At 55.4% G+C, this 23,905-nt stretch overlaps 9 protein-coding genes across 9 annotated transcripts; 4 read left to right on the top strand and 5 right to left on the bottom strand.

Annotated features, from left to right (window-relative positions):
* Nucleotides 1-3,594: 3,594 nt before the first annotated feature.
* On the bottom strand, nt 3,595-4,029 carry ColSpa_03986 (uncharacterized protein; the record flags this gene model as incomplete). Its single annotated transcript, XM_049270198.1, has 1 exon — nt 3,595-4,029. One exon carries the CDS (start codon nt 4,027-4,029, stop codon nt 3,595-3,597), a length of 435 nt encoding a protein of 144 aa, XP_049126155.1.
* Nucleotides 4,030-9,687: 5,658 nt separating this feature from the next.
* ColSpa_03985 (enolase-phosphatase E1) lies at nt 9,688-10,741 on the top strand (the record flags this gene model as incomplete). Its single annotated transcript, XM_049270197.1, has 3 exons — nt 9,688-9,733; nt 9,869-9,909; nt 10,103-10,741. 3 exons carry the CDS (start codon nt 9,688-9,690, stop codon nt 10,739-10,741), a joined length of 726 nt encoding a protein of 241 aa, XP_049126154.1.
* Nucleotides 10,742-11,715: 974 nt separating this feature from the next.
* On the bottom strand, nt 11,716-12,612 carry ColSpa_03984 (25S rRNA (adenine(2142)-N(1))-methyltransferase; the record flags this gene model as incomplete). Its single annotated transcript, XM_049270196.1, has 1 exon — nt 11,716-12,612. One exon carries the CDS (start codon nt 12,610-12,612, stop codon nt 11,716-11,718), a length of 897 nt encoding a protein of 298 aa, XP_049126153.1.
* A 476-nt stretch (nt 12,613-13,088) lies between these two features.
* On the top strand, nt 13,089-13,942 carry ColSpa_03983 (60S ribosomal protein L25; the record flags this gene model as incomplete). The annotated part of the gene is made up of 3 exons (XM_049270195.1): nt 13,089-13,113; nt 13,339-13,406; nt 13,562-13,942. The coding sequence occupies 3 exons, from the start codon at nt 13,089-13,091 to the stop codon at nt 13,940-13,942; spliced, it is 474 nt and encodes a 157-aa protein (XP_049126152.1).
* Nucleotides 13,943-14,410: 468 nt separating this feature from the next.
* ColSpa_03982 (mitochondrial import inner membrane translocase subunit TIM8) lies at nt 14,411-14,846 on the bottom strand (the record flags this gene model as incomplete). The annotated part of the gene is made up of 2 exons (XM_049270194.1): nt 14,411-14,613; nt 14,729-14,846. 2 exons carry the CDS (start codon nt 14,844-14,846, stop codon nt 14,411-14,413), a joined length of 321 nt encoding a protein of 106 aa, XP_049126151.1.
* A 622-nt stretch (nt 14,847-15,468) lies between these two features.
* On the bottom strand, nt 15,469-17,409 carry ColSpa_03981 (putative metal ion transporter; the record flags this gene model as incomplete). The annotated part of the gene is made up of 2 exons (XM_049270193.1): nt 15,469-16,048; nt 16,103-17,409. 2 exons carry the CDS (start codon nt 17,407-17,409, stop codon nt 15,469-15,471), a joined length of 1,887 nt encoding a protein of 628 aa, XP_049126150.1.
* Nucleotides 17,410-18,910: 1,501 nt separating this feature from the next.
* ColSpa_03980 (signal peptidase complex subunit SPC2) lies at nt 18,911-19,381 on the top strand (the record flags this gene model as incomplete). Its single annotated transcript, XM_049270192.1, has 3 exons — nt 18,911-18,961; nt 19,032-19,091; nt 19,166-19,381. 3 exons carry the CDS (start codon nt 18,911-18,913, stop codon nt 19,379-19,381), a joined length of 327 nt encoding a protein of 108 aa, XP_049126149.1.
* Nucleotides 19,382-19,602: 221 nt separating this feature from the next.
* ColSpa_03979 (E3 ubiquitin-protein ligase RBX1) lies at nt 19,603-20,129 on the bottom strand (the record flags this gene model as incomplete). The annotated part of the gene is made up of 4 exons (XM_049270191.1): nt 19,603-19,701; nt 19,756-19,826; nt 19,892-19,970; nt 20,022-20,129. The coding sequence occupies 4 exons, from the start codon at nt 20,127-20,129 to the stop codon at nt 19,603-19,605; spliced, it is 357 nt and encodes a 118-aa protein (XP_049126148.1).
* A 2,168-nt stretch (nt 20,130-22,297) lies between these two features.
* On the top strand, nt 22,298-23,440 carry ColSpa_03978 (uncharacterized protein; the record flags this gene model as incomplete). Its single annotated transcript, XM_049270190.1, has 1 exon — nt 22,298-23,440. One exon carries the CDS (start codon nt 22,298-22,300, stop codon nt 23,438-23,440), a length of 1,143 nt encoding a protein of 380 aa, XP_049126147.1.
* Between the last annotated feature and the right edge of the window lie 465 nt (nt 23,441-23,905).

Below are 23,905 nucleotides of genomic sequence, written 5' to 3'. Positions count from 1 at the left end.
GACGAAAGTCGTTCGGTTCGAGACGAAAGGTTGCAGGACGTAGCTCTTGTTTGGATGAGATGTAGAGGTGTGTCGTTGCGTGGAGTGCACGAGGCCTTGAGGATAGGCAAAGGCGGGGACAAGTGAGTCAAAGGACACGGGTGTGAGTCGATGTTCGATGACAGCAAATGCCGAGGCTCGTGGAGTTGGTATTGAATCGAAGTCCAAGAGGCCTCTCTTCTCTTTATCTCTCTTTCGATGGATTGACGGGTGCAAGTGTTGTCAACTCTTCGACGGAGGTGGTGGAATTGCGTGATTGCTTGCAGAATGACTCGCGGGTGGAAGCGTTGGATTGGCGGTGCGAGTATCCGTGGGTTGGCGATGGCGGGTGTGACAAGGACGAGGTCGCGGAGAGAGAGAGAGAGAGAGAGAGAGAAGGGGGAGGAGATGTGTAGATGACAAGGGAGGAGGTTAAGGCGGGATGGGAGGGCGGTGGCTAGCAAGCAAGGAGAGTAAGAGAGGCCGTTGACGACGATGAGGATCAGGTACGGTAGAGTAGGGAAAGCAAAAGAAGGAAGGGGTGAGGATGATGAAGGGGGAGTATTAGAGTAAAGTAGGTAAGTGCAGGATGTAGGCAGGCAGAGGACGGTAGGTTGGACGAAGGAAAAGGGTGGGTAGGCTGTTGCAGGGAAGACAAGGTGACAGAAAGAGAGGTGTGAGTGCAAGAGTACGAGAGCAGGACGTGTGAGTGTGTATGAGCAACAGACGGACAGCGAAAGAAGAAGATGGAGGTGAATGGACGAGGATGGATTGGCTTGGATAAGTTGGGATGGAATGGGGAAAGGGCAGTGAGCGAGCGGGAGAGGGACAGGCAGAGACAGAGAGCGAGTGAGATAGGCAGACCGGGGTTGGAAAGGCGAGCGCGAGTACGTACTCGAGACTGCGTATTGCGACACACACTCTCTCTCGCTCTCTCGCTGCAACATGAGTGTGAGTGAAAGAGGTACTTGCGACGTACTCCCCAGCCAAGACACGGTGTGGGTGCTAGGCACCTTGACGGCGGCACGAGAGATACGGTTCACATTGGGGAGCCTGACGGTAGGAAAACGACGACGGGGGGTGGCTACCTCAGCCAGGTGGAAACCAGGAAGGGGACCGAGAGAGGCGGTGGGCGAAAGAGAGTACGTACCTCGATGGAGCATGGCGCGCTACGTGGAATGATGGGGGGAGGAGAGTGGGACGACCGGGACGCACGCTTGACCAACTTGCAGCAGGATTGCTTGTCTCTCTCCGCCCCAGCCAGTCAATCCTCCCCCAGCTTCAGAGTTGTCTGTATTCCTGCACGACGGGACTGAGCTTGCTTTTCTGGCTGGGCTGGCAACGAAACGCGATGCAACGCAACCCAGCCATGTCTATGCCAATGCCCATCCATGCTCATGATAGCAATCGGCAGACCGACACTTGCTCTGCTGTTCTGTGCTGCTGTTGTTACCGCATTCCACAAACCTCAAACGCTGACAGAGAGAACCGACATAGGAGACAGACTGATCAAGGGAAAAGGTCAGCCCAGATGTCCCGCCTCTCGTCTCTGGATGGCCTGTTTGTCTGTTTCTTTGCCCGTTCCCTCCGTTTAGTCCCGTAAGGCCCCGTTCCGTCAAGTTGGCAAACCTTCCAGAGCCAGAGCATGGCCTAGACCACTTCAGACGGCAACGGAGGGTGTGCACTGTGACACTGTGCCGTCAGCGGTGACATAACGGAACGCTTTGCCCAGTGTTGGCTGACGCACTGACGGCACTTCCATGTACCTCTACTCCGATGTTTCCTGGGAGAGATACCTTAGCTGTGGGCGGGCGTTCAGTAATGTGACTTGGTAAACCTAGCCGGAGCCACCAGAGCTAGTTGGCAGCTCCTCGCCCACCAGCTCCAAGGCACTCGGGCGTCCTCACGCAGCAGGCCAGGTGACTGTTGACATAACCCACGGTGGATTATCGACGGGTCCCCGGCACGGCCTTTCTCGCCCAACTTGTAGCCCCATGCCGCCCCGTCATAGGAGCAATTAATCATCTCTCTTCTCGGCCCCGTAACTTGCTGGGAGCTGCCAGCGAGGAAACAAGAGTCATACCTCGTTATCCATAAGTCTCCGTACTCTGTTGGGATACCGAGGTGGCAGGCGATGAGGTAACTCCGTGCCCGCCCCCAGCGATTCGCAGACGGGAACTTGATTACGGCCGACCCATCGTTGGGGCGGGTGACTGGATTGAACGGGTTGGATTCGATTCATCAGGAACGGAGCACGACATCGACCCGTCGCCCGTGTCTTCCGCCGGCATCAAGGGGGCGATGACCAAAACGCCATCATTTCCTGGGCTGCCGAAGATACCACTGTGTCCTCGGCAGCGAGATTATGAAGACGCGTTACCGCAATGTAGTCGCCGCGTAGATGGATCGGCGTGTGTAAGTAAACACGGGGTCGGAGCCGACAACTAATGCCCATCAACATAAACATCAACAATACGGACGCTGCAACAATAACAACTTGGGAGGAACGTTGGACGCCTGCTGGGTGGGAGGGGTGCCGCCAAACCAATTAAACTCGTGCAGCACTGTAGCTATGACGAATGTCGATAGCGAGATACGCCAGGCCCGCAGAGCACTGGGAGACGGTACCGCGTAATTTCGCAGAGGTTCGAGGTACCCCATAAACCCAAGGAGATTGACCGATGCGACAGTGCGACGACAGGACGATGTTTGGAAACTTGGTTCGAGGAACTAGGCTTTCGAGACAGCGGGCGAACCCCTGCGACCTGCATGAATGGGCCAATGGTTGGCAAGCTGCTCGACTGGGGGGACGGTCGAGATGGGGAAGCCGCTGCGAGGCTCGCAGCTGATCGAGAGTGAGTCTGAGGTTGGTCTTAGGTGTGATTGCGAGTGGCTGCAAGGGGCCGTCTGGGGTTGAACACCCGACTATCCATCTCAATGTGCTCTGCTTCGAGTGCGACACTGGTGCTGGGCATGGCGAGACATCAACGACACGCTTGCGTGTGCGTGGGTGAATAAGGCTGCTGGTGTCTGTCTGTCTGTTTATCTCTACGTAGTCTGTCGGCCGTTGGTGGACCAGCATGTAAACAGTGTTTTTTTGGTTGTCGTCGTCGCTGCTGGCGGGGTGCAAAAGAACGCAAAAGTGACTAGGAACCAGAAGGTTCAATCATCGTCAAGAAGCCAGGTTGCAGTGCCAAGCGCGAGGAACGAGCTCAAACATTGATAACCCAGACACGTACCGTATCCGTTTGTTTTGCAGCAACGCACCGTATCTCGGACTGTTGATTGCTAGACGGCCTCCGTTCCCGCGCTGGCAGCGGCAACACACACTCGAACGTCTTCGCACCCAACTTCACACCCCCCGAGGCCTGGCAGGCGCAGGCTGCTGCAGCACTGCCGGCTACGTACCTGACAGTCCGCGGTAGCCACGACCACCGATGGGCAGCCATTCTTTGGGGTCCGACCCCACTCAGCTGCGTGGTTAGTTGCCACACCGCCCTGTCGGTACGTCGCCAGCAAGTATAGCCCACGCCAGTGCCCGCTGGAAGGACGACCTGACGGCCGCGTATCGAGAATTCATGCAAGCTGCCACGCTGCCACCACGGGGCTGCCACCCAAGTTTCTGCCAGACGCCAGCTCGCCAGTCTTCGCCAGCCAGTGAGGCGTCCCGGGGGTGTGTCGTGTGCCAGTGTTGAGCTGCCCATGCTTCCTCTCTTTTTGTCTCCGGCGCCGTCGAGGCCCCCCCTTCGATTTGCTCGATTCGAGCTCGTCCATTAACCGGACAGGCACAGGGCAGGGCAGGGCAAGGCGCGGCGGGAAGCGCGCGACCATTGACGGCGACCGGTCGACCGGCCCAGACGGCCATGGACCCAGGGCTAACGTCCATAGCGCCAATGCCCATTGCCAGGAGCCCATTCGCTCGTCGACGCCAACGGGAGCCATGCACGCCAGGTACGGTACACCAGCAGCCTCAGCAGCCTCAGCAGCCAAGCAGCCCGGCGTGTACCGCATGATGTGCACACTACACATTCCGGGCCTGCCTTGCTTTGTACCGTAAGAGCGCCGTCTGAGTGCAGCATGGGCTTCGGCAGCCAAAAGCGGTTAGGTAATGGGGCACCGTGTGGGTAGAAAGGAAAAGGGGTCCTTCTCGATTCGTCACGTCCCCATGACTTGGTCGTGGTCGTCGAGCCTTGATTTCGGAAGACACGGTGGATAACTCAGCAGCACGCCACGACCACGGCATTCCCTATTGGCTCCCACATTACATAAGCTACCCTTGTTGACTAACAGATCTGGAGTCGACGAGGGAAGGGAGGTGCCGGTTATGGCTTAGCTTCCAAAGATAGAGTGGCAACGCCAATGGGTCCAGCATCCGTCTCAAGAATGAGGCCCAGAATGCTCGTAAATCACGACCTGGATCATGGCTGAAGAATATCGTCATTTGGTCACTCGCTTCCCTCCCAGGGACTCGTGGGGACGGATTCAGGGACTCCAGGGCAGATTACGGACCCAGGTGGCCATTGACTATGACTCCTGAAATGAGCTGCATTGCCGAACCGCAGTGCTGAACAAGAATAGCAGCAGCACTGAGTGGCATGCTGAAGACATAGTACGTACTATTACATAGTAGAACGGGACAGGACAGGACAGGACAGATGGCCAGTTCCCATTGACAGCGCCGCGTCCTCATGCAACCCACATCGCGACAATCAGAGTTGGGGAAATGGAGAGAACTGGGTTCGGGACTCAGGCAAACGTAGAGAGTGAACAAGGAAACGGCTTTTTCCCAAATTATTTTGACTTGGTTTTTTTATTTTTTAAACCGTCTTCCCAAGGCAACCCCCTACCCCCCTCCAATACGGCCCTCTCCAACTTACAGTCCTGTCCCAGACACGTCGCACAGTGGTCTCCAGCTGGCGCTCTCCCTTTCCCTGATGGTCACCTGTGCCCGCCCAGCAGCTATTTACATCACACAGTCTGTCGAATGGATTCCTCGAGTTTCTGTTTCACTTGCTCACCTGCCCTCCGTCTCATTGGCCGCATCTCACTGCACTCCTTTCGACCTGCAGATGGGACAGAAGTGTAATCCAGCCCATCCCACACCGACATCGCGTCCTGAACCCATTCAAAGTATCCTTACCGTCAATCCCGTCTCCATCCTGCCTCTCCCATCCGTGCCAAGAGGGAAAGCGCACTCACGGATAGCCACGACTCTCCCCAGAGTTTCCCGGGAACTTAGGAGGTCCCCAAGCGCCGCCGCGTGTCCCCAGCTCAGGCCTCTAGGCCTCTGGATGGGCTTTCCAGAACAAAGACGAATGTGGTTTTTTTCTCTTCGCGGGACCCTTTTCTCAATTGGAGCATCCTCTCTGGATCCTCCTCCCCCTCTTCCTGTTTCCAACTTCCCAAGACATCCAGGGTCCCAGTCTCTCTGCCTATTTCCTCGGAACACCAAAGATAAGATGCTCGCTGATACTGATAACGGATGGCCACCAACTAGTGTACTGTACCCCAGGACCAATGTTATCTTGCATTATCGTGGATGAGGTAGCCAGGTACCGATATCTCGACCTCCGTCCTAGGCCCCTTGGCTTCTCACCCCCGATCTGCTGCTCCCTGGTATAGTGTGCAGTGTGTCCTTAATTACAGCATCGCTGCAACCTTGAACCGCCGCCCCCTGGAGTCGTATCGCCAATCTGGTCCATTCCGAGTCCGGGGCCTCTAACGTCAAACCTTCGTCCGATGATTGCATGCTGATCTGACCCCTCCAAGGCCACCTCGTTCGAGCCTTCCTCTCCCGGCCCAGCCAGACCTTCTCAGAGGCTCGGAACCGTCTCCTCGCAATAACACCTGTACGTGCACGTAGCGCCCGCCTCGCTGGCACGGCTGGGCCCTGGCTGATCACGACCGCCCATTGAGAACGTTTCAGATATTGACGCCCTTCGTCATCCCCATGAACCCAAATTGCTTTCCCCAAAAAAAGGTTCGAGGTTGTGTCCGCATTTCATCATCCCAATGTGGACTCTCAAAGGTATCATGTGTGTGTTTCTCGGACTGACTGATACGATATCGGATACGTGGACAGCGGGGTCGTCCAACATGACTCTCCCTCTTGGTCGATCATCCCTTTTCACCTTTCCTTCCCACCAGCTCTCATGGCTCGGCAGGTCGAATCGCAATGCGGGGAAATGAAATGAGCAAAGGCGTCACACGGGCACGGCCGCTTGCCCCGTTCGATGCTCCTCCGAATGGGCGATGAGGGCGGCCCCCGTCGCCGTTCGGCATTCACAGCGTACGTGTGTCGCTCCCATCCATGTTCCACATCCCGGACCAGCCGTCCCCAACGCTTTGGTCGTGTGACCGTCCATTGCCCTTTTTGCTGAGCGAGCGACTCGGCCACCGGGGCCACCTTTTTACGGTCACTTAGAAGCCTACGAATATACGTACGCATGTACGAACGTACGGAGACATCCCCGACCTATCGCGTTGCACGGCGCAGCACATCATCCCAGCTGAGGCTTGCAAAGTGCCAGAGGTGGGCGGTCGTGACCTAAGGAACAACAAACAACAGCCGATCGCCTCGTTGGTCTCTGCTGGGTCCCAATAATCCATGGCTTTATCATGTCTCAAACCCGCGACCCTATCTGCACTGCTGCGGCCTGCATTTCTGCGCAACTGGCTTCGCTTAGGCTAAAAGGCCGTATGAAGATTGCCGCCAGCCCCTGGGAAGTGCAGGGCATATTTTTTTGGGCGTTTTGCTTTCGCGGCTGGCGAATATGGCAGGTCGTTCCTCCACTATGGCGAACGTCGATGCCTGCCGCTTCCGGAGAAACACAGAATGTTAGAGACGCGGGAAACCATGGGGGCGGTAAGGATTGGCTATGGAGCCACGGCGGCGGTGGGTAGGTTTCTGCCGCCGTGAGCGGCGAGCTTCGGGGCATATGGTATTCATCGTGCAGGACCAGGATTCGGGCAGGCAAACACACGGTGGCTCATTGTCCGTCAGTCAGTCAGTTAGTCACGCAGGGCGAAATGACTCTTCGACATCTTATCATCTCCGCGGGTCCTGGCTTGGATATTACCGAGATCCCAAGTCCGAGCTCCAAGTTCCCCATTTTCGTACGAGATAGCTGTCCACGCTGAGGCAGCTCTACAGCGAGTTGCCTGCATGCTCATGCCTCGCTCTGTCAGTCCCAAGGCTTCATCGGCGGGAGTCGGGAGGGTGGGTGGCGGCGACAGTTCATGTGGCCAGCAGAAAGGTTGCTGGCCTCCCTCGCCTAACACACTTATTCCTGCAGAGGCGAGATCGGGCCAGAGCCGGGCTCCGTTACGCTGCATCCAAGTACGGATACCTACCTGACGACAAACTGCCCAAAACGTTGTTCGCCCTGCTCGATATTGAGTTCTGGCGCGGTTCTCACTGGTAGTGGACATTTCGCGGGTGGCCATACGTTGCTCTCCGTTAAGGATGCCCTGTTCTGTGTGTCACGGCTCGAACTCTGCCACTACCTACTGTAAGACATGCTTGTGTATGACTTGCCGTACGACATGCAAAGTGACAACCAGCTAGCTAGCAATGGGCAGGATGGGACCTGTCGTCGACGTGAAGCACTACGGCACCTTTGGTCAACGTCTCGGGTCCGTTCGCCGCTGGGCGGCATTCCCGCCGGCTGGTCCTCGTCCTCGCCCTCGATCCCACTTCCCTCTTCCTCCTACCCAGCCAAGCAGACGTCCCTGATCTTCTCCCCATACCCATCTGCCATCGCATGAGGTACCGCGGTGGCTGCAGCCCGCGTCCCCATGTTTAGCCCACTACCACAGCATCTCGGCGAGACACGTTGTCGGACAGAGTGGGGTATCCCCTAGCCTGGAACTCTCCTGATCAAGCAAGACAAAACGGATAACGGACGCGGCATGGCGCGTGGGGCTAGCAGGACCACTAGCTCTGGTCGGTTGTCATGCTTGACTGGAATGTGAGGTCAGAGAGAGAGAGGGGAGATCATGGGCCAAGCGCATGGGTGCAGACAGAAACGAGAAACAAAGGGGTTCAGAGACTCGTGGCTGCCGTTCAACGTAACGACGATACGATGAACCCTGCAGGCCCCATTCCGCCGTGTTTATTGCATACCAAGGCTGTCCTTCTCGGCCTGTTTGCCTGCAATGCGATGCATCCATTTCCACGACGGGGTGCTTGCCATATTGGTGCCTGAGCGTAGGGAAGCCGTTGTAGGCCCCGATAAGGTGGTGACAGAGTTGGCAGGGAGAAAAGGAGGCTGGTTGGGAGACAGGAACACTGAGAAGCTACGGCAGGAAGCTGCATAAACTCCACTCCTCCCAGCCCGCCCAGCCCAATCTGCAGACCCGGAGGAAGTGGGTCCCTCGATCCGGCACCTGTTCCTGTCAATTGGCTCTCAGCTACCGGCGGTCCATCGGCAGCGGGACCCACTGAAAGCAGCCACCTCAGCCCGGCGGGTGGCCCTGTTACGCCTCTCTGTTCGCAGTCCGTCCTGGGCCAAAGGCTTTTCGTCCAGTCTCTGGCACGTTTGGGGTCCTTCTGGCGTGCTAATGTGGCTCTTTTCCCACCGCCACGATGCCGCGCTTCACGATGCATGCTCCGTTGTTCCGGTCGACCTAAATGGCTCTACCTCAACGTGCTTCCGAAGGATGGACCCCATAGCTGCCTTGGAGCAGAGAGGCCGGCGATGCTCCAGTTTAGGTACCCGAGCGCACCGTCATCGTCCGTTGGCGCCGAACGAGGACCGGACGACGAGCTTCTTTGCGCTTCTCTTGAGTCACCTGTCGACCCTCACGGGAGTCACGATGACAGACCGCCGACGGACTCTCGACAGCCCTCCCCCTCCTCGCCGGTTCCCCCTTTCCGGTTCCCGGGCTGCCGAATCCGTCCGGTCTTTGACCTGTCCTAGTCCGCCTTACCTGACCTAGACACCCAAGCTCCCTCCCCATTCCTTCGCCTGTCTTCCCGGCGGCCAAGTCAGTTGTTCCCGCGGCGACGGCGCGATGCTGTGACTTGTCGTTCCAAATCGCCTCTTCCTCACCGCTGCTTCAGTTCCGGTTCCCCCTCAAGGATTGCCGTGAGAATGGTCGCCTTAACGGCGTGCTGTTATTGGGGCCTGGCCAACGGCTGCTACCCAGAGTCTGAGGTTTTGGTGTAGCTCTCCCGTCCCTCATTCGCCGCCATCTCCACTCACACAGCTGCACCCGACTCTGTCTCTCTCACACACACCACACACTCTCACACTCTCTCACCTGCACTTGACCTGCCAAAACTGCAACCGCCCTTTTCCTGTCCGGGCCTATTCGCATTCCGGCCTGGCTTGACCGCCTTCTTCCAATTTCCCGTGCATCCAACCTTTCATGCATGAACTGGCGCCAGCGAACCTGTTCCGACCAGCTGCAGGAGGCTTGAAACGACGGGAGCGAAACAGAAGGTCGCTGAAGGATTGGGAGTTTTTTTTTTCCTTCGGCCCTCTTCTGTTCGGAAAGCCAAAAAAAATTGTCCGGTCGCGCGTCGCGTCTCGAGTCTCACCGTCTCGCCGAAATTTTTTTTCCAAATTTGGGGGGTTTTTTTTTTCTTTCCGACCAAGCCTCACCTTGGTCACCGCCGCTGCCGACAACGCACCTAGCCAAGTTTTCCCTCGTCGACAGCTCACAATGGCACCCAACCTCGGCGCTATCAGGGTCGTATTGCTGGACATCGGTGAGCCTTTCTGCCTTGCTTTACCTCACCACACCTCACCCCATCCAGCACTCGTCGGGGAAATTTTCTTCAGGACAATGTGGATTCAGCCTCGATAAGACAGCGCATGCTGATATGAGATTTCAATACATGCAGAGGGTACCGTGTGTCCTATATCCTTTGTCAAAGATATTCTGGTATGTGTTGCCTCCCCACCCTTCTCTCTCCCGGTCCTTCGGGTACCGGGCAGTCCCCCTCCCCCCGATGTCTTGCTGCTTTCCTAGATGGCACGGAGGTGGCTTCTTCATTCCGAGCCGAGTCGCCACCGTGCGCATGATCACACGGCGGCACAGTTCGCTGTCATCCCGTACTGAAACCTCCGCCCCGTAGTACCCCTACGCCGTCGAGGCCCTTCCGGCTACCTTAGACAAGCAATGGGACAACCCCGATTTTGCTGTTTACCGGAATGCGTTCCCAGAAGAGTGCGTGTCTGATCGATCCGCCTTTGAGACACACTTCCGCGACCTCGTCAGCCGCGACGTCAAGGCCTCGTACCTTAAGGCACTCCAGGGACACCTCTGGAAGGAGGGCTACAAGTCGGGCGAGATCAAGGCGCCGCTCTTTCCGGACGTTGCTGAGCGTCTCTTGTCCTGGAAGGACGCCGGCTTGCGCCTCGTCATCTACTCGTCCGGCTCGGTTCCCGCCCAGAAGCTCTTCTTTGGCTACACTGACGCTCAGCCGTCGGACCTGACGTCCCTCATCTCTGGCTGGTTCGATACCGTCAACGCCGGCCTCAAGACTGAGCCCAGTAGCTACGCCTCGATCCTCTCCAACTTTGAGGACACAAAGCCCGAGGAATGGCTGTTTCTCAGTGACAACCCCCACGAAGTCGCAGCCGCCGTGGCGGCTGGAATGCAGAGCATACCCGTCGTCCGCCCAGGCAACGCACCCCTCCCGGCGGACCTGAGCCCTGCGTTACAGCCCATCAGAGACTTTAACGAACTGAAGGGTCTTGGATCAAACCATTGAAAGAAGACTGGCGATTGTGGGGTTTCCGGCCACGAACGTTTCTGCTAGAAACCGTAGCACTATCGGGAGAACCGGCAGGGAATGCCTCGAATACAGTCTGCATCCGGCGAACACCACATTCAGCTTTCCCGTCTCCGTCAATCATACATCCCCACGTCTTGTTTATCCCTTCTCCCTCTCCCGATGCAACAGGAGACTGTTCTAGATGTCCCTCGCTCATGCCCTGGCTCCAAATGTGGAATATGGTACATGGATGTAATCGTACCGGTCGAGTCTCACCCGAGACACGACGATCCTGTGCTCAAAACGAGGCGAGCTAAAGCTGAGTTGATAGGAGCTGAGGGTATTTTAAAATGGAGACCATTCAACTGCGGTTGATTGCGTTATCTTGCCTTCACAATCGCAAGCCAAGGCGCCCTCAGACGCACCGTCTGAGTCTTTGTCGATGGTACTTCCTCCATACGAGCCAGACTAGGCATCTTGCCGATTGGTCCATGCCTGTCACAAAACAACAACAATAGCAACTGTCCATCCGGCGATATTAAGCCGGTAGAGGCAACAGCCCATTAGTAAGAGGCGTTTCCTGATAAGCAAATCGTATGTTGCATGGCTTCTTGACGACAAATGTCGCAAATTGTAGGTCATCGTCGACTTAATAGAAACGTGACCTTTTGCAAGGCGTCCATCCAGAGACGATAACGCAAGTGATCGCCCGCCGATCGCTGCAAAAACAAACGCTTGGAACTTACATCACGTTCGATGCCCGATGTGTGATCGTCGAGTGGTGCCCCAAAAGGGCAGCCGGAATCAATGATTGGAGCCCGCCTTTGCCGACAGGGGCAGAAGAAATGTAGTGCATTAATTGCAATCCATCGTCGCCCGTATCTGGTCGGAAGATAGGTGGACACCGTGGAAACCGTTTCGCCGGCTTCCAAGACCGAGACGCCTGGGATCGGCGCGTACGAGAGGATGTTTTATGAGCCCTTGAGAGTGATGGTGAAATTGTTTCGATTCAGGCCCGGATTCAGCTCCTTCTTGGCAACTGGTGGCAACGGAGAGCGTGGAGCAGTCGCTCTTTGCCAGAAGGAGTAGGCCAGTTTGTTCGTGACTTTGCCCTCGAGCTGGACGTAACCCAAGAGGGTCATCAGCTCAACCAGCCGATCCTGTGAGAAGTAGCGCGAATTGGCGATGCAGCTTCGGGGAAGGACGACGAATAAAGAGGGGAACAGGGCGCGGGCGCTCTCTGATAGATCGTCGCCGGGCTGGCGGAGAAACGACAGCGTGCGGAGAAGCATCTGGCCGCGCAGGGAGTGATCCGGGACGTAGTTGAGCACCAGGCTCAGTGAGATGATGTCAAAACGCTCCGAGTCACCCTGGGGAAGGGGCCGTTCCATGAAGTCCTGCTGAAGAATGCCCGCCTGTTGGCTGTTGAGATCGATGAGCTCCATCTCGAAGAGGCCGCTCTTGGAGCAGGCGTTGTCGGTGCTGAGGGCGCCCACCTCGAGCATTCGCAATCGGCGATGGGCGTCGCCCTTGTCCTTCCCGCTGCCCGTAGCTTTTGAGGGCTGGAGATTGGCTGATCGCAACCAGTCCAGAAGGACTCTGGAGCTGTCCCCGCCGCGGTCTACCCTCTGCCCTTGGAGACTGGCTCGTTGATACTCTTCAAGGCCGCCGAGGGCAGAGATTTCTGCGGCTATCGCTGCCGCTTCCTTTTCGTCGTTTCGGGCAAGTGCCTGTTGGCGTTTCTTCTGTAAAGTGTGATGAGTGTTGATGAGAGTCCTGGTTTCTTTCCGAGAGATGGACTTTGCTTTCTTGAAGGTAGGAGGTCGGCCACTTGAGAGAAGCCTGCTGGCTGGCTTGTTTCTGCCCATCTTTGATGGGTTTTGGCTGTAGGTGAGGCGGGTATTGGCGGAATTTGATACCGGGGAGCGAAACGACTAAAGTTTACAGTGTTCCCGCTTGAGATTCAGCTGTTGCTCGGCGTTAGCTGATCACCATGAGTATGCAGTTGGCAATTGATTTTTTTGATATCAATGGATGTAAGTCTTGGAAGATGATTGGTGAGGCCCAGGAGCATTACATAAGCACTGATCTCACTTTGCAAACTGGCGGTCGAGAGTGCGTTCGCGGCGAAACAATGATCCCATACGAACCACCCTTCCATAAGCCACCGCGGTCAAAGCACAGACCATGCCAGCGCAAAAAAACCACTGCCCTAAGCCCACAGAATCAAACCGGACGGGAGAAAAAGATTTTGGGAATCTCTTCTTTTTTGTTTCCAGATCTCGACAACCGCGACAGCCAGCTAACCCGCCCAGCCAGCCAATATCCCCTCCCAGCATTCACAATGGCCCCCAAGGACTCCAAGAAAGGTACTTGAACACCACCATCTCCTGCCTGGATATCGCCAGATTCCCGCGCAACATCATACACAAAAAACCCACGATGAAGTCAACTCGATAAAATCTCCTGTTTCGTCGACGGCAACGGGGGGCTCGCCGCCAACCAGGCCTCTCCCGAAGCATCATGCTGCAGCAGATTTTGCGAGTTCTTTTGAAATATAAAGAGCGATTGCTGATGCGACATCTCTACTCTAGGCGGTGCCTCCAAGGCGCCTAAGGGCACCAAGCAGGCCAATAACGCTGCCAAGGCTACCCTCAAGGGTGTAAGTAAACTCGCAAGACTCTAGGATTCTGCTGGCTTCGCCTGTCCGCCTGTCCGACCAGCGAGGTTTTTTACCCCGCGGTCGGACGGGGAGGAAGAGGGGCACGCTCTGGAAGAGACTTATGTGATGGAGGCTAAAACTTGTTCACCACATAGGCCCACGGTCACTACAAGAACAAGGTCCGCTACACCACCTCGTTCCACCGCCCCAAGACTCTCGTCGTCTCGCGCGCGCCCAAGTACCCCCGCAAGTCGATCCCCCACGAGCCCCGCCTCGACGAGCACAAGGTCATCGTCCACCCCCTCAACACCGAGTCCGCCATGAAGAAGATTGAGGAGAACAACACCCTCGTCTTCATCGTCGACGTCAAGTCCAACAAGGCCCAGATCAAGCAGGCCCTCAAGAAGCTCTACGACATCGACACCGTCAAGATCAACACCCTGATCCGCCCCGACGGCTCCAAGAAGGCCTACGCCCGCCTTACCCCCGACGTCGATGCTCTTGACATCGCCGCCACCAAGCTTGCTCTCGTTTAAGCGATTCCGCCATGAGGGATTGACGGGAATTTGGGATGGAGAATGGAACAAAAAGCAATTCGGGTTCATTGACCACAAAGGCATTGGCATGGGCGTCTTACGGTTGTTGATTAGAATCCCCGGGAGTGGCATCTCCAACGGGCACCAATCGATTCCCCCGGTACTCAGGCTGGGGTACCATGACCGTGTTCAGTCCCGAAAAGTATGACCTGCGGAACTCGCAATGCTTTCAGTGATCATGCTTCGAATGTTCAGTACTCGTGCGAACGTATCGTCTGTCCGTTTCCATTATCGTTTTCATTGCCATTATAATAGTGCTGTGATGCGCCACTCTATTTATAACATAGTCCTACATATGCTTTATTTTTTTACATGAGACGTTCATATGTGAAGTCCTCTTCTCTTGTGGCTCGCAATCTTGCGTGCCTGCTTTCCCTAGTCTGTTCCATAATTCCATGAGGAAATTTTCTAACCGGAACGCATGTTGTTGAGGTGCTTCATCGTCAAAAAGTTGACGTCAAGGAATCTGTCAACGCAGTTGGCCAGGCATCCCTCTTCGCCCTTGTCCAACTTGGAGTTGCGGATCGAGCCAGTGATGCACTTCTTCCAGCAGATCTCGGTGAGTCCATGGGTTTCTGTCACGTTGGCACCTCTGTTAGTCTTGGTTCTCTCTAGCAACCCGCATCGCCGCCCAGCATCGCCGCCCTGCCCGAGCCGTGTCTCGCAGGTCGGTCTCCCGCTCGTCCTGCCTGGACGGACGTGCAACAGAGAAGGAGTTGTACTAACGTGATTGGATCTGGGATCTCTGTTGCTCGTTGGCGAGGAACTGGCGGAGCTCGAGCTTGTCCTTGTCGTTGAGCTTGTCGAGGTCCGAGTTTTCGAGGGCTGATCTTGAGGAGTCCATGGCTATAGTTGTGGATGTTTGGTCCTATAGTGGAACGCAATCGAATTGTGTTCTTGTATGTGTGGCAAGATTCCGTCTCGATGGCTTGTCGATGTTGCGCAACAGCACAGGGAATAGTCGCTAAGATGTATGTTGATTGCGACAATGTGTGGGATACTGACGGAAAGCCTTGAGTGATGGAGTTGACCTCTGTTCTATCCAGCTTTTTCAAGGTCTCCACTCTTGATTTGCTATCTCCCATTGGCTGACCTCCGTGCACGGTACCTCACAACCGCTTACCTTACTCTTCGAACCGTCGTCGGCAGTGTGAAGTACCTCTGTTGTCAAAATCTCGACTATTGGCCGAATATCTCGGCCAGAGAAGTTAACTACTAAGGTAGATTGCTTCTTTCCATTTCCAAGCATAGTTCATCTCAAGTTCACGTACTCATCGCGGCTGATTGGACTGACTTCTGAGCTCGTCAAAGCAGTAACATTACTATTTAACTCATTCACACGCGTTTGTTATCTGTTCCGTTTGTTGTCTGTTCGGACATATCGCAATTACTCAAAACACACCCGTCGATTATCTCATGATAGCAGTCAAATAATGCTCAAATACCAACCATATAGCATTTGACCCCTAAATGTACTTGTACTTGCGGGCCAATGTCAGGCTCACAATACTGAAGATGATTAAGGTTCCGAGAATGGTGAAGAAAGGAGCCAGAGACTTGGAATCCTGAAATGGAACAGCAACGTTCATACCAAACAGACCGCAGACAAGGTTGAGCGGCACAAGAATGGATGCTAGGAAGGTAATCTTGCTGAGCACCAAGTTTGTGTGTGTGCCTTGTGAGATGCTGTTAATGGAAAGCTGGGCGAGGTAATTGCTGTGGGAACGAGAAAGAATTTTCTCGAAATGGCCGAGGTTGGTAACCATGGTGACAACGTGGTCCTGAATGTCACCAAGGTAGAGACCAATGTCCATTCGAGGCGTAACCTTGTAGTTCTCGTTGCAGCGTTTGGTGAAGCCTCGGAGAACATCAGCCTTGCCTCCCAAAAGACGCATCAGAGCCATGGTGTTCTTGCGCACGCGGCCAATGGACCGCAGGAACTGGTTGGAATCATCCTCGCGCGCCACAAACACACCGTCCTCGATAGCGTCCGCCTCCAGTTCAATGTCCCGAATGACTGGAGCAAAGCAATCCACGATGTCGTCACTACAAGAACGGGTTAGCAAGGGCGTTTGGGCTATTCATGCCTTGCAAACTTACATGAGGGCGTAGCAAATCCAGTCGCTGCTGAGCGCAACATAGTCCTTTAGCAAAGCAATACGCTTCCGCACGTGAGATGCATGGGCGTTGGGCTCGAAGCTAAAGCTCAACGTGCCCTCGCGGAAGACAACAACGTATAGGTTATACGGCTCGTATTCCAGGCCATCGTCTTCTTGAACTGCGTGGAAGGACCGAAAGCTTGCAAAGTAGTAGGACGGGAACAACTCAATCTTCTCTCGTGCTTCCTGGGTCGTGATATCCTCGATGGTCAAAGGATGAATGCCGAATGCCTTGCAAATGGCCGTAACCTCCTCTTTTGTGGGGCTGTTGACGTTCAACCACCAAACTCCATCGGATTCATCGGCAGGCAGCGCAAAAAGACCTCGGAGGTCCTCACCTGGAAGAACCAGGTCGCCAAGCTCCGCGGCGTGGATCGTAGACTCCCAAGCCGAAGAGAAGAAGCTGAAGCGGTTGGGATCCAGGGGCTGCTGAGCAGGCGCTGGCTTCGCCTTAACCTCTTCGATGGGGGTGTCCTCCTCCTTCTCCTTCTCCGATGTGTCCTGTCCCACCGAAGAGTCAGAGGGCATATTGAGGATATCCCCGTCAACAGTGCTGAGTTGCAGCTGAGGCGGTCCGCCATCGGACGTCAGTTGTTGCCGAAGATCCGGGAAGGATCGTGCAGAGTCACGACGACTAGCGGTCCGCGAGGCTCGATCGGAATGGATGAAGTTCTCGAGGTAGTCGAAGTCGATGTAGAGTTGGTCCTTGCGTCGAGGGTCCTGAAGGGGGAAGCAGACGTCCTCAGCCGCAGACTGGTTGGTGGCCAGGCTAGCGCCATCGTCCGCCGTGTAAGGGCGGCTACGGAGGCTACGCCGGCTACTGATGGAGACAGTTCGGTGAAGATCCTCCTCACTGGCGTTTCTCTCCGCCTTGGACTCCGAAAAGGACATGCCACGCTCGCGACGACGTGCTTCGGCGAAGGCTTTCACCGAGTTGGGCGGAGAGACCGATCGCTGGTCGGTAGTGGTCTCGACGGTTGGTCGGCGCACACGACGCGCACTGGGCGAGACATCACCTCCCTCATCGTCCACAATCGCCTCCTCGAAGTCGCGGACACGAATGCTCGGTGACTGCTCTCCAGAGACCGACTCTGGTCCTAGCAGTCGCGCTCCGTAGAGCGTGTCGAAAGTGCCTCTTCGGGGCCGCTCCGGGTGGGGACTGGCTGCGATTTGGTGGCGGTGGTCGTCGAGCTCGGGAATCGGCGTCTTGAAGACGCCTTCCGAGGTGTTCTCCTCGTGGTCAGACATACTGGCGATTGCTGGTGGAATAGTGGTAATGTTCCTGGATTCCACAACCAACGATGCGACCTATCTGCTCGTTTTGATAAGACTGTGTGGGGGGGACGAAGTGTAGAGCTGAACTCGTTCTTCTTCGAAAGCCTCCGCAACTCTTGGCTCAGACTGCGATACCCATAACTAATGCGCGTTCAATATAGACCGTGGTCGAATCGCACTCCGCGCGGCCGCGGCGCGGTGTGCGTTGAACGAGGAAGAGCTTCCAGGGTGGCTGTAGTCTAAGCCGGTCCCTAGGAGGCGCGTAAGTGCTGAGAAGCCAGCGGTGATGCGCGACGATGCGGTCGATTTGATGTTTCCAGTTGTTCTTTGTTTGGCGACGAGAAACCCGATTACGGAGGTTTCTTGTGCACTCCGCTATAGACCCAGAAACCAGGACCTCGGAGTGAACAGGTGGGGGAGGTAGCGTTAGCTGCGAGTGAAGCCAACTTGGTGGTATTGAGAGTTGGGTGATAGATCAGCTGGGTCTTTCGACCTGTAAGAACTGAGAGCCGGATGCGAATAAGGCGGTGTCAATAGCAGTTCGGGGTGCGTAGGAGCGGATGGTTTCGACAGTACGAGGAGCAAGGGGCCGACAAGCAGAATCGCTCGCCAAATGAAGCGGTGTTGAGAAAGGCTGGCTGACGAACGGCGCAAGTGGTCGTCGAGGACGTTAAACCCTAGGGTAGGATGCGGGACCTGTCGTTGTCCGGAACCAGTAAGTTGTTTCCAGGTGTAGTTGCTAGAATCAACAATCAAAGCAAGATCGGATTAATCTGATGGAGACGAGGCCGTCCTTTGTGCAAAGCAATGAGCAGAAGTCGGCTCTGTAAGAGTAGTTGGGACGATTTTGTCCTGAGCGTGGTGAGAGTTTTTTGTGGTGAAAGAAAAGCGACGGGGACGGGAAGAGGCGATGGAATAACAGAGGATTTCCCGGTTCTCAGTAGAAAATTCCGACTCAATGAGAGCCAGGGAGGAGCCCGGCACAGGCCAGCCGAGAGGATTTTTTTCGTAGGTTCCAGTGCCACTCTATGGGCCGACCCGTGGATACGAAACAGTGCAAGTTCACACAGTTTGTTTTTACCCAGTCTCCACGGTTCGCCTTATCGTTTAGATCAGCCAATGGCAAGTGGTGTAGAGGTGACCTCTGCCAAGTAGGCCGGCGAATTAGACACCGTAGATGCCGTCCGTGCTCCAAGTGCTTGGGAAATGGCATACTTGTTTCCAACACAGCTCTCGCCCTTACCTAAACCAGTGACACTCGATCGCCTCAACCTGACAGAAGAATATACTAGGTAGTATAACTCGGACACACATCTACGGCCCGACACTCTTGAACCGCGACTTGGCAAGTGGGTTGCACATTGCATCGACACATCAACCGGCGGCCTCCTTTCTTGCCACTTGGCAGACGACGCACGGAATCAAGTCACATTGCTCAATCCGACTACGTTAATCCACCACAGCCGCAATCGCAATGGCCGATCAAATCCTCGACCAAGTTCGCGATCTGGCGGAAGGTCAGATTGTATGTTACCAACACCACGAATATTCAACTGTTCTTTCGCGACGATCGGCTAACCATGGCTTTTCCATAGGACTTTGAAGGTCAGAAGCTGGCAGATCTTCTCGCAACCCTCGTCCTCTCGGCATCCGGAGTAAGTCCCCGTAGCTCTTACACCATTCTCGGCCTTTGCGCTTCCTATACTGATCTGCTGCCCGCTCCCCCCAGGTTCTCTCCTTCATCATCGGTTACTTGCTTCAGGATATCAAACTCGCAGTCTATGTTGGTTTGGGCGGAACCGTCCTTACTTTCCTCCTCGTCGTGCCTCCCTGGCCATTCTACAAGCAATACCCAGTCAAGTGGTTGGAGCCAGGTTCCGGATCCGGATCCGGATCTGGATCTGGGACGCGGAACATGCCAACGATAGAGAAGTCGGGACAGTAGAAGTCAATAGTTCAAGAGGTCATCATTTCGGTAACAGTTTACGGTTCCGTATCTGCTGTTGTGCCCGTCCTTGTGGGCCCAATCACTCGCCAGCCGTTCGGACCAGCGGCATGCAGACCCCTCCCCTTCATGGAAGTACCACTGTTCGTATGATATTCCCACGCAGCCATCGTGACATGCTGCTGCGCTGCCGTTGATTCTTGTCCGGATCTTCCACCACCTCAGCGACCGTACTTCTGGAACTCCCAGTCGCGGTTGTCCAATGGACAGACTTGTCGGGCCTTGAGCCAACGCGAGATGCAATGGAAATGAAAAGCGTGCTACGTATTTGTTCAGCAAAAACACAGGCGAGGGGGATTCGGGAAAGGGCTCACGTTGCAGATGCCCCAAGCGACTGTACATTCTTCACTCGTAGCGGAGGCCTGGTTTGCTTGGCACTCGATACCTGTAACAACAATCAGCAAACCGAAGCAGAAGGCAGATGGATTGCAGTGCGAACTGTCGACTCACAGAGATCCATAATGTGGTTTCTGCAGATGGCGCAGTTGTCAACAACAATGTCCCACGCCCAAAGGGCAACCGCGTTCCACTAGAGGCACTGGTAAGCTTATGCGAGGCATGTCGGCACCGACCTGCTCACCTTCTTGACCTCGAAGCGCTTCTTGCCGTCAGCAACCTTGGTCTCGCCGTCAGTGGTCTTCTTGGCAATCGCAGTGCCGGGCGCATCGGTCATGTCGACATCAGCCATGATGTTGGCTAGATTCGCGGCGGGTTTCGGACTATGTTGCAGGCGGTCAGCACGGGAACTATTTGGTTGCGTGGTTCGGAAGAAGAGAATAGCGGGTTCGTCGGACTGTGATCGATCCAAGGTGTCTGAGGTGAATCGTGCATTTCGTACCTTCTATTTCGTGGCGGGTGATGGTCAGCACTGCTCCGCAAGGTCAGAAGGGTGGCGGACGACGTATTCTAGCCTTCCGGGTAGCGGGCAGGCACACTTACAAAGATGGTGGAGGCGGCTCTTGCAAGAGGAAGGAGGCAAATGCGGTGAGTTTCACCGCAGTCTTTGTTGTTTCTCGTCGCTGTCGGTCGGTAGGCTTCTCGTGTGTTGGTGATGTCTACGAATGGCGGCGGGCAGACAGGTCAAAGACAAGGCTACTAAGGTAGTGACGAAGGCGGTCCGATTTCGTAAGGCAGTCTCGGCGGCAGCTACGGCAGGGGAGGGATGGACCTACCTTGGAGGGGTTCGCGGAGAATGCTCTGCTGCCTAACATGCTCTACCAGTGGACGGTATAGGCGAAAAGTCCCTGTAACGGCACAGCTGCAGCAGAAACAGGCCCTCGAGAGTCAACTACCGCACAGCCTAAATCAGCTGCTTGGAGGGTCCACGTCCAGGCCGCAGCGGGGCTTCAATGGCGCTTGCCTTATCACATCGCACACTGTGCAGAACATTATATTGGTGTTGGTTTGACTTCACTGAAATTACACATTTCTTGATTACATTCGAAGAACGGAGGGACTGCATTCGACGTCATGCGCGGCTCCCAGTGTGATTTTGAACATGCTTTACTTATCTAGATATATAGGCGCGGCTCATCCCAGTAGCGCTGTGATGTCTCGCGAAGACCGTTGAGGGAAGCCTCGCCACTCTCTAGGTTGCTTGTAATAACTTCAAGGCCAAGACACAGTGAGTGGTGCTCGAACCACGCCATCTGACACAATCCACACCGAGGTGAGCAGTCCACCACCTCAAGGAACCTTGCACGTGTGAGGCCAAGTCAGGCTTGAACTCCAACCTCTTGATTAACCCCGACCCAGCCGGGCAGATAGGCGTCATCCAAGCTAACGTTGTCCGGGTTTCCTGGATTCGAAGTAGCCTACCCCATCGAAGCAGTGACGCATTCACCCTCTCATAGGTAGTCCAGGGCTGTGACTCGTACGCTGACGCCGCTTTGGCTGAGGGAAAGCAAGGATGGTGAGGTAATGCGAGCCTGTCCACGGCTTGAGTTGAGGCTCAAAGGGTTAAACACTGTAGATAGAAGGCCTGAGTGGAGTGACTCAGGCACCACGGGGCCTGGTTTTGACACTGTGGGGTTCCTATCGGGCGCGCCAAGAACCTGAGGACGCTCCGATAAGGGGGTGGGAAGGCCATACCTACACACAGCATGGGACTGAGATTGGGACGGCATGGACATTGAGGCGTAAGAAGTGGACGGGTTACCACGGACGGGATGGCAGTGTCTGTCAGCATGCTACCCAACAGCGAACCCACTTGTGGTTGACTGCCACCTCCCGTTGCCTTACCTTACCTTACTCTCACATCACCTAGCCCTGCCCGCTGCCGAACGAAGCCAACCCAAACTTGGCAGCACCCGCAGCCCGCACCAACACCGGGGTTACTTAAGCCCCTCTCCCCTCCTTCGCCGCACGCTATCGCACCGCCCCCCATCCTTTTCGCAGTGTCACCCTACTCGACGCTTCAACCCATCACTGTTTGCACGGCAACATGAGCAGAGAATACTCACGCGCTTTTCCTGCATCAAACACCGGCTTCTATATCTCGGCTTCCCTTTCTCCCAATCCGCCTCCTCAGACAGACCATCCCCCTGGCGCCTGAAAGCAACAAAACCACGGGGGAAAAAAACCAGCAAGAAAAAAGCATAACTTATTCCAGCTAGCGCTATCGAACCAGACATCATACAAACACAGACACATACACACACTGCCTTGCGACCGACCGACAGACAGACAGACAAGCGAAACCCTGCCTTGTACCTCTATCTTATTTTTATCGTCGTCGCGATACTCTTTTGTCGTAGCTGAACCATAGTCCGGGACTATTTCTCATCGACCCCGTACAGCTGGTCTCTACCCGAGTCCACCGCGACACATTGTTTTGCGCCACAATTTCGATTCAGAATGCAAGAGACAACAAACCAAACAAAGCCGACGCCCACTCGTCGTCGACAGGGTCGGGGCGGCGGCAACAAGTCGACCGGTCAGAAGATGTATGCGTCCGAGAACGACATGGCCAACGTCTCAAATCTCGCCTACGAGCAAAACGGCCATCCCCATACCCCTCAGAAGTCGTACTCCGGCTCTCCTGAGCCGCAGTCCGGTACCGGTAACCAGACTGGCTCCAAGCAGCGTTCGCGTAACAAGCCCCGAGCCAAGAATCCCAACACGGTAGCCTCGCCCGACGTTACTCGCCATAACCGCCGCTCGACCCCTCAGAATATCCCCGTCAACACCAAACCAACAGCTGCTGCCGCTGCTGCCTTTGCTGGGGCAACCTTTCACGCCTCGCCTGCTCCATCGGCTCTGCCCATGCCCAGCTTCTACTCAAAGTCGATCACCGAATCTCCAGGCCCGAGGCAAGACGCTCAGCAACAGCCATCCCCTCCGCCAACCGATCGGGAGCGCCCTACACCGCAGCATCCGGCCACCGCACCTAGGGCCCGCGAGTCGCCCCTCGACGCTATCTTCAGAGCTGACAGAGCTGAGAAGGAGAAGGCTCGGCGTTCCAGTTCTCTCCAGTCATCAGTGCAGCCTGACGGTTCCGAGCCCCCTGCCGCTCCTTCGCCAAGGGACGGTCACAACAGTCCGTTTGTCGCCAAGCCCTACAACACTCATCCTGGCCATCGTATGCCCCTCCCGCGGTCATCTAGTGGTATCTCTGCAGCAGAGCTCGATGGATATCCTGGGAAGCCTCTTGGCCCTGCCTTCTCTACGCCGTATCAGGAGCGCATTCGGGCTGCTCGCGGCGCTTCTAACCAGTCGCCAAACGGCCCGAGAACTTCGCAAACCCCACCCGTCGAAGACCGCTCTGAGGCTTTGAAGAAGTACCTCTTCGGTGCCAGAGGTCCAGCTTCGTCTCCCCAATCGTCAGCTTCAGGCCCTCCAGCTCAGTATGTCCACAACGGTTTCATGGGAAACAACCCTGAACCCCAGAGTGGTCACTCTGCCGATTTACGCGCGATGGAGGACAATCTGCGTCGTATTCTTAAACTCGAATCTCCCTTGGCGACCGCCAAGTCCGGGGATCATCCTCTGTATTCATGAGTAACGAATATGCGTGGAACACGAATAATCCAGTTGCACTACACTCGTCAATTCAGGCGTCAATTGGTGGCTTAGTATTGTTGATCCTCTTTACAAGACGTGAGGTTACTTGATACCAACTGGCATGGAATAGGAGTCTGTGCGGTTACTATCTGATGATTGTTTTTTGTCTTGTTGGGTGTCTTGGGATTGCGGGCAGCGGTAGGCTGGCGATTGCTTTACATGCCGACCTGAGATTCAACTTGATACCCGAAAGCGACATTGATGTTTTTCTTCAGTTAGGACAATTTCAAATTCCTTTTCCATATAGCTTTGGCGTGTTGTATATGCTGTCATGTCAGATCGCTATGCATGTCACATTTGTGTGAGCAGGCTTGAGGCTTACCCTTCGCTCTGCGTGTCTCTTCTTGGGAGTAGCTGGAGCCATGGTACAAGAGCAGATACTTGGGAGAAACTCAACTCTGC

Source organism: Colletotrichum spaethianum, assembly GCF_022836535.1.
Source record: "Colletotrichum spaethianum MAFF 239500 DNA, contig08, whole genome shotgun sequence".
Taxonomy (NCBI): Eukaryota; Fungi; Ascomycota; class Sordariomycetes; order Glomerellales; family Glomerellaceae; genus Colletotrichum; species Colletotrichum spaethianum.
The sequence above is the reverse complement of the archived record's forward strand: the minus strand, read 5'-3'. Positions and strand labels throughout refer to the sequence as shown.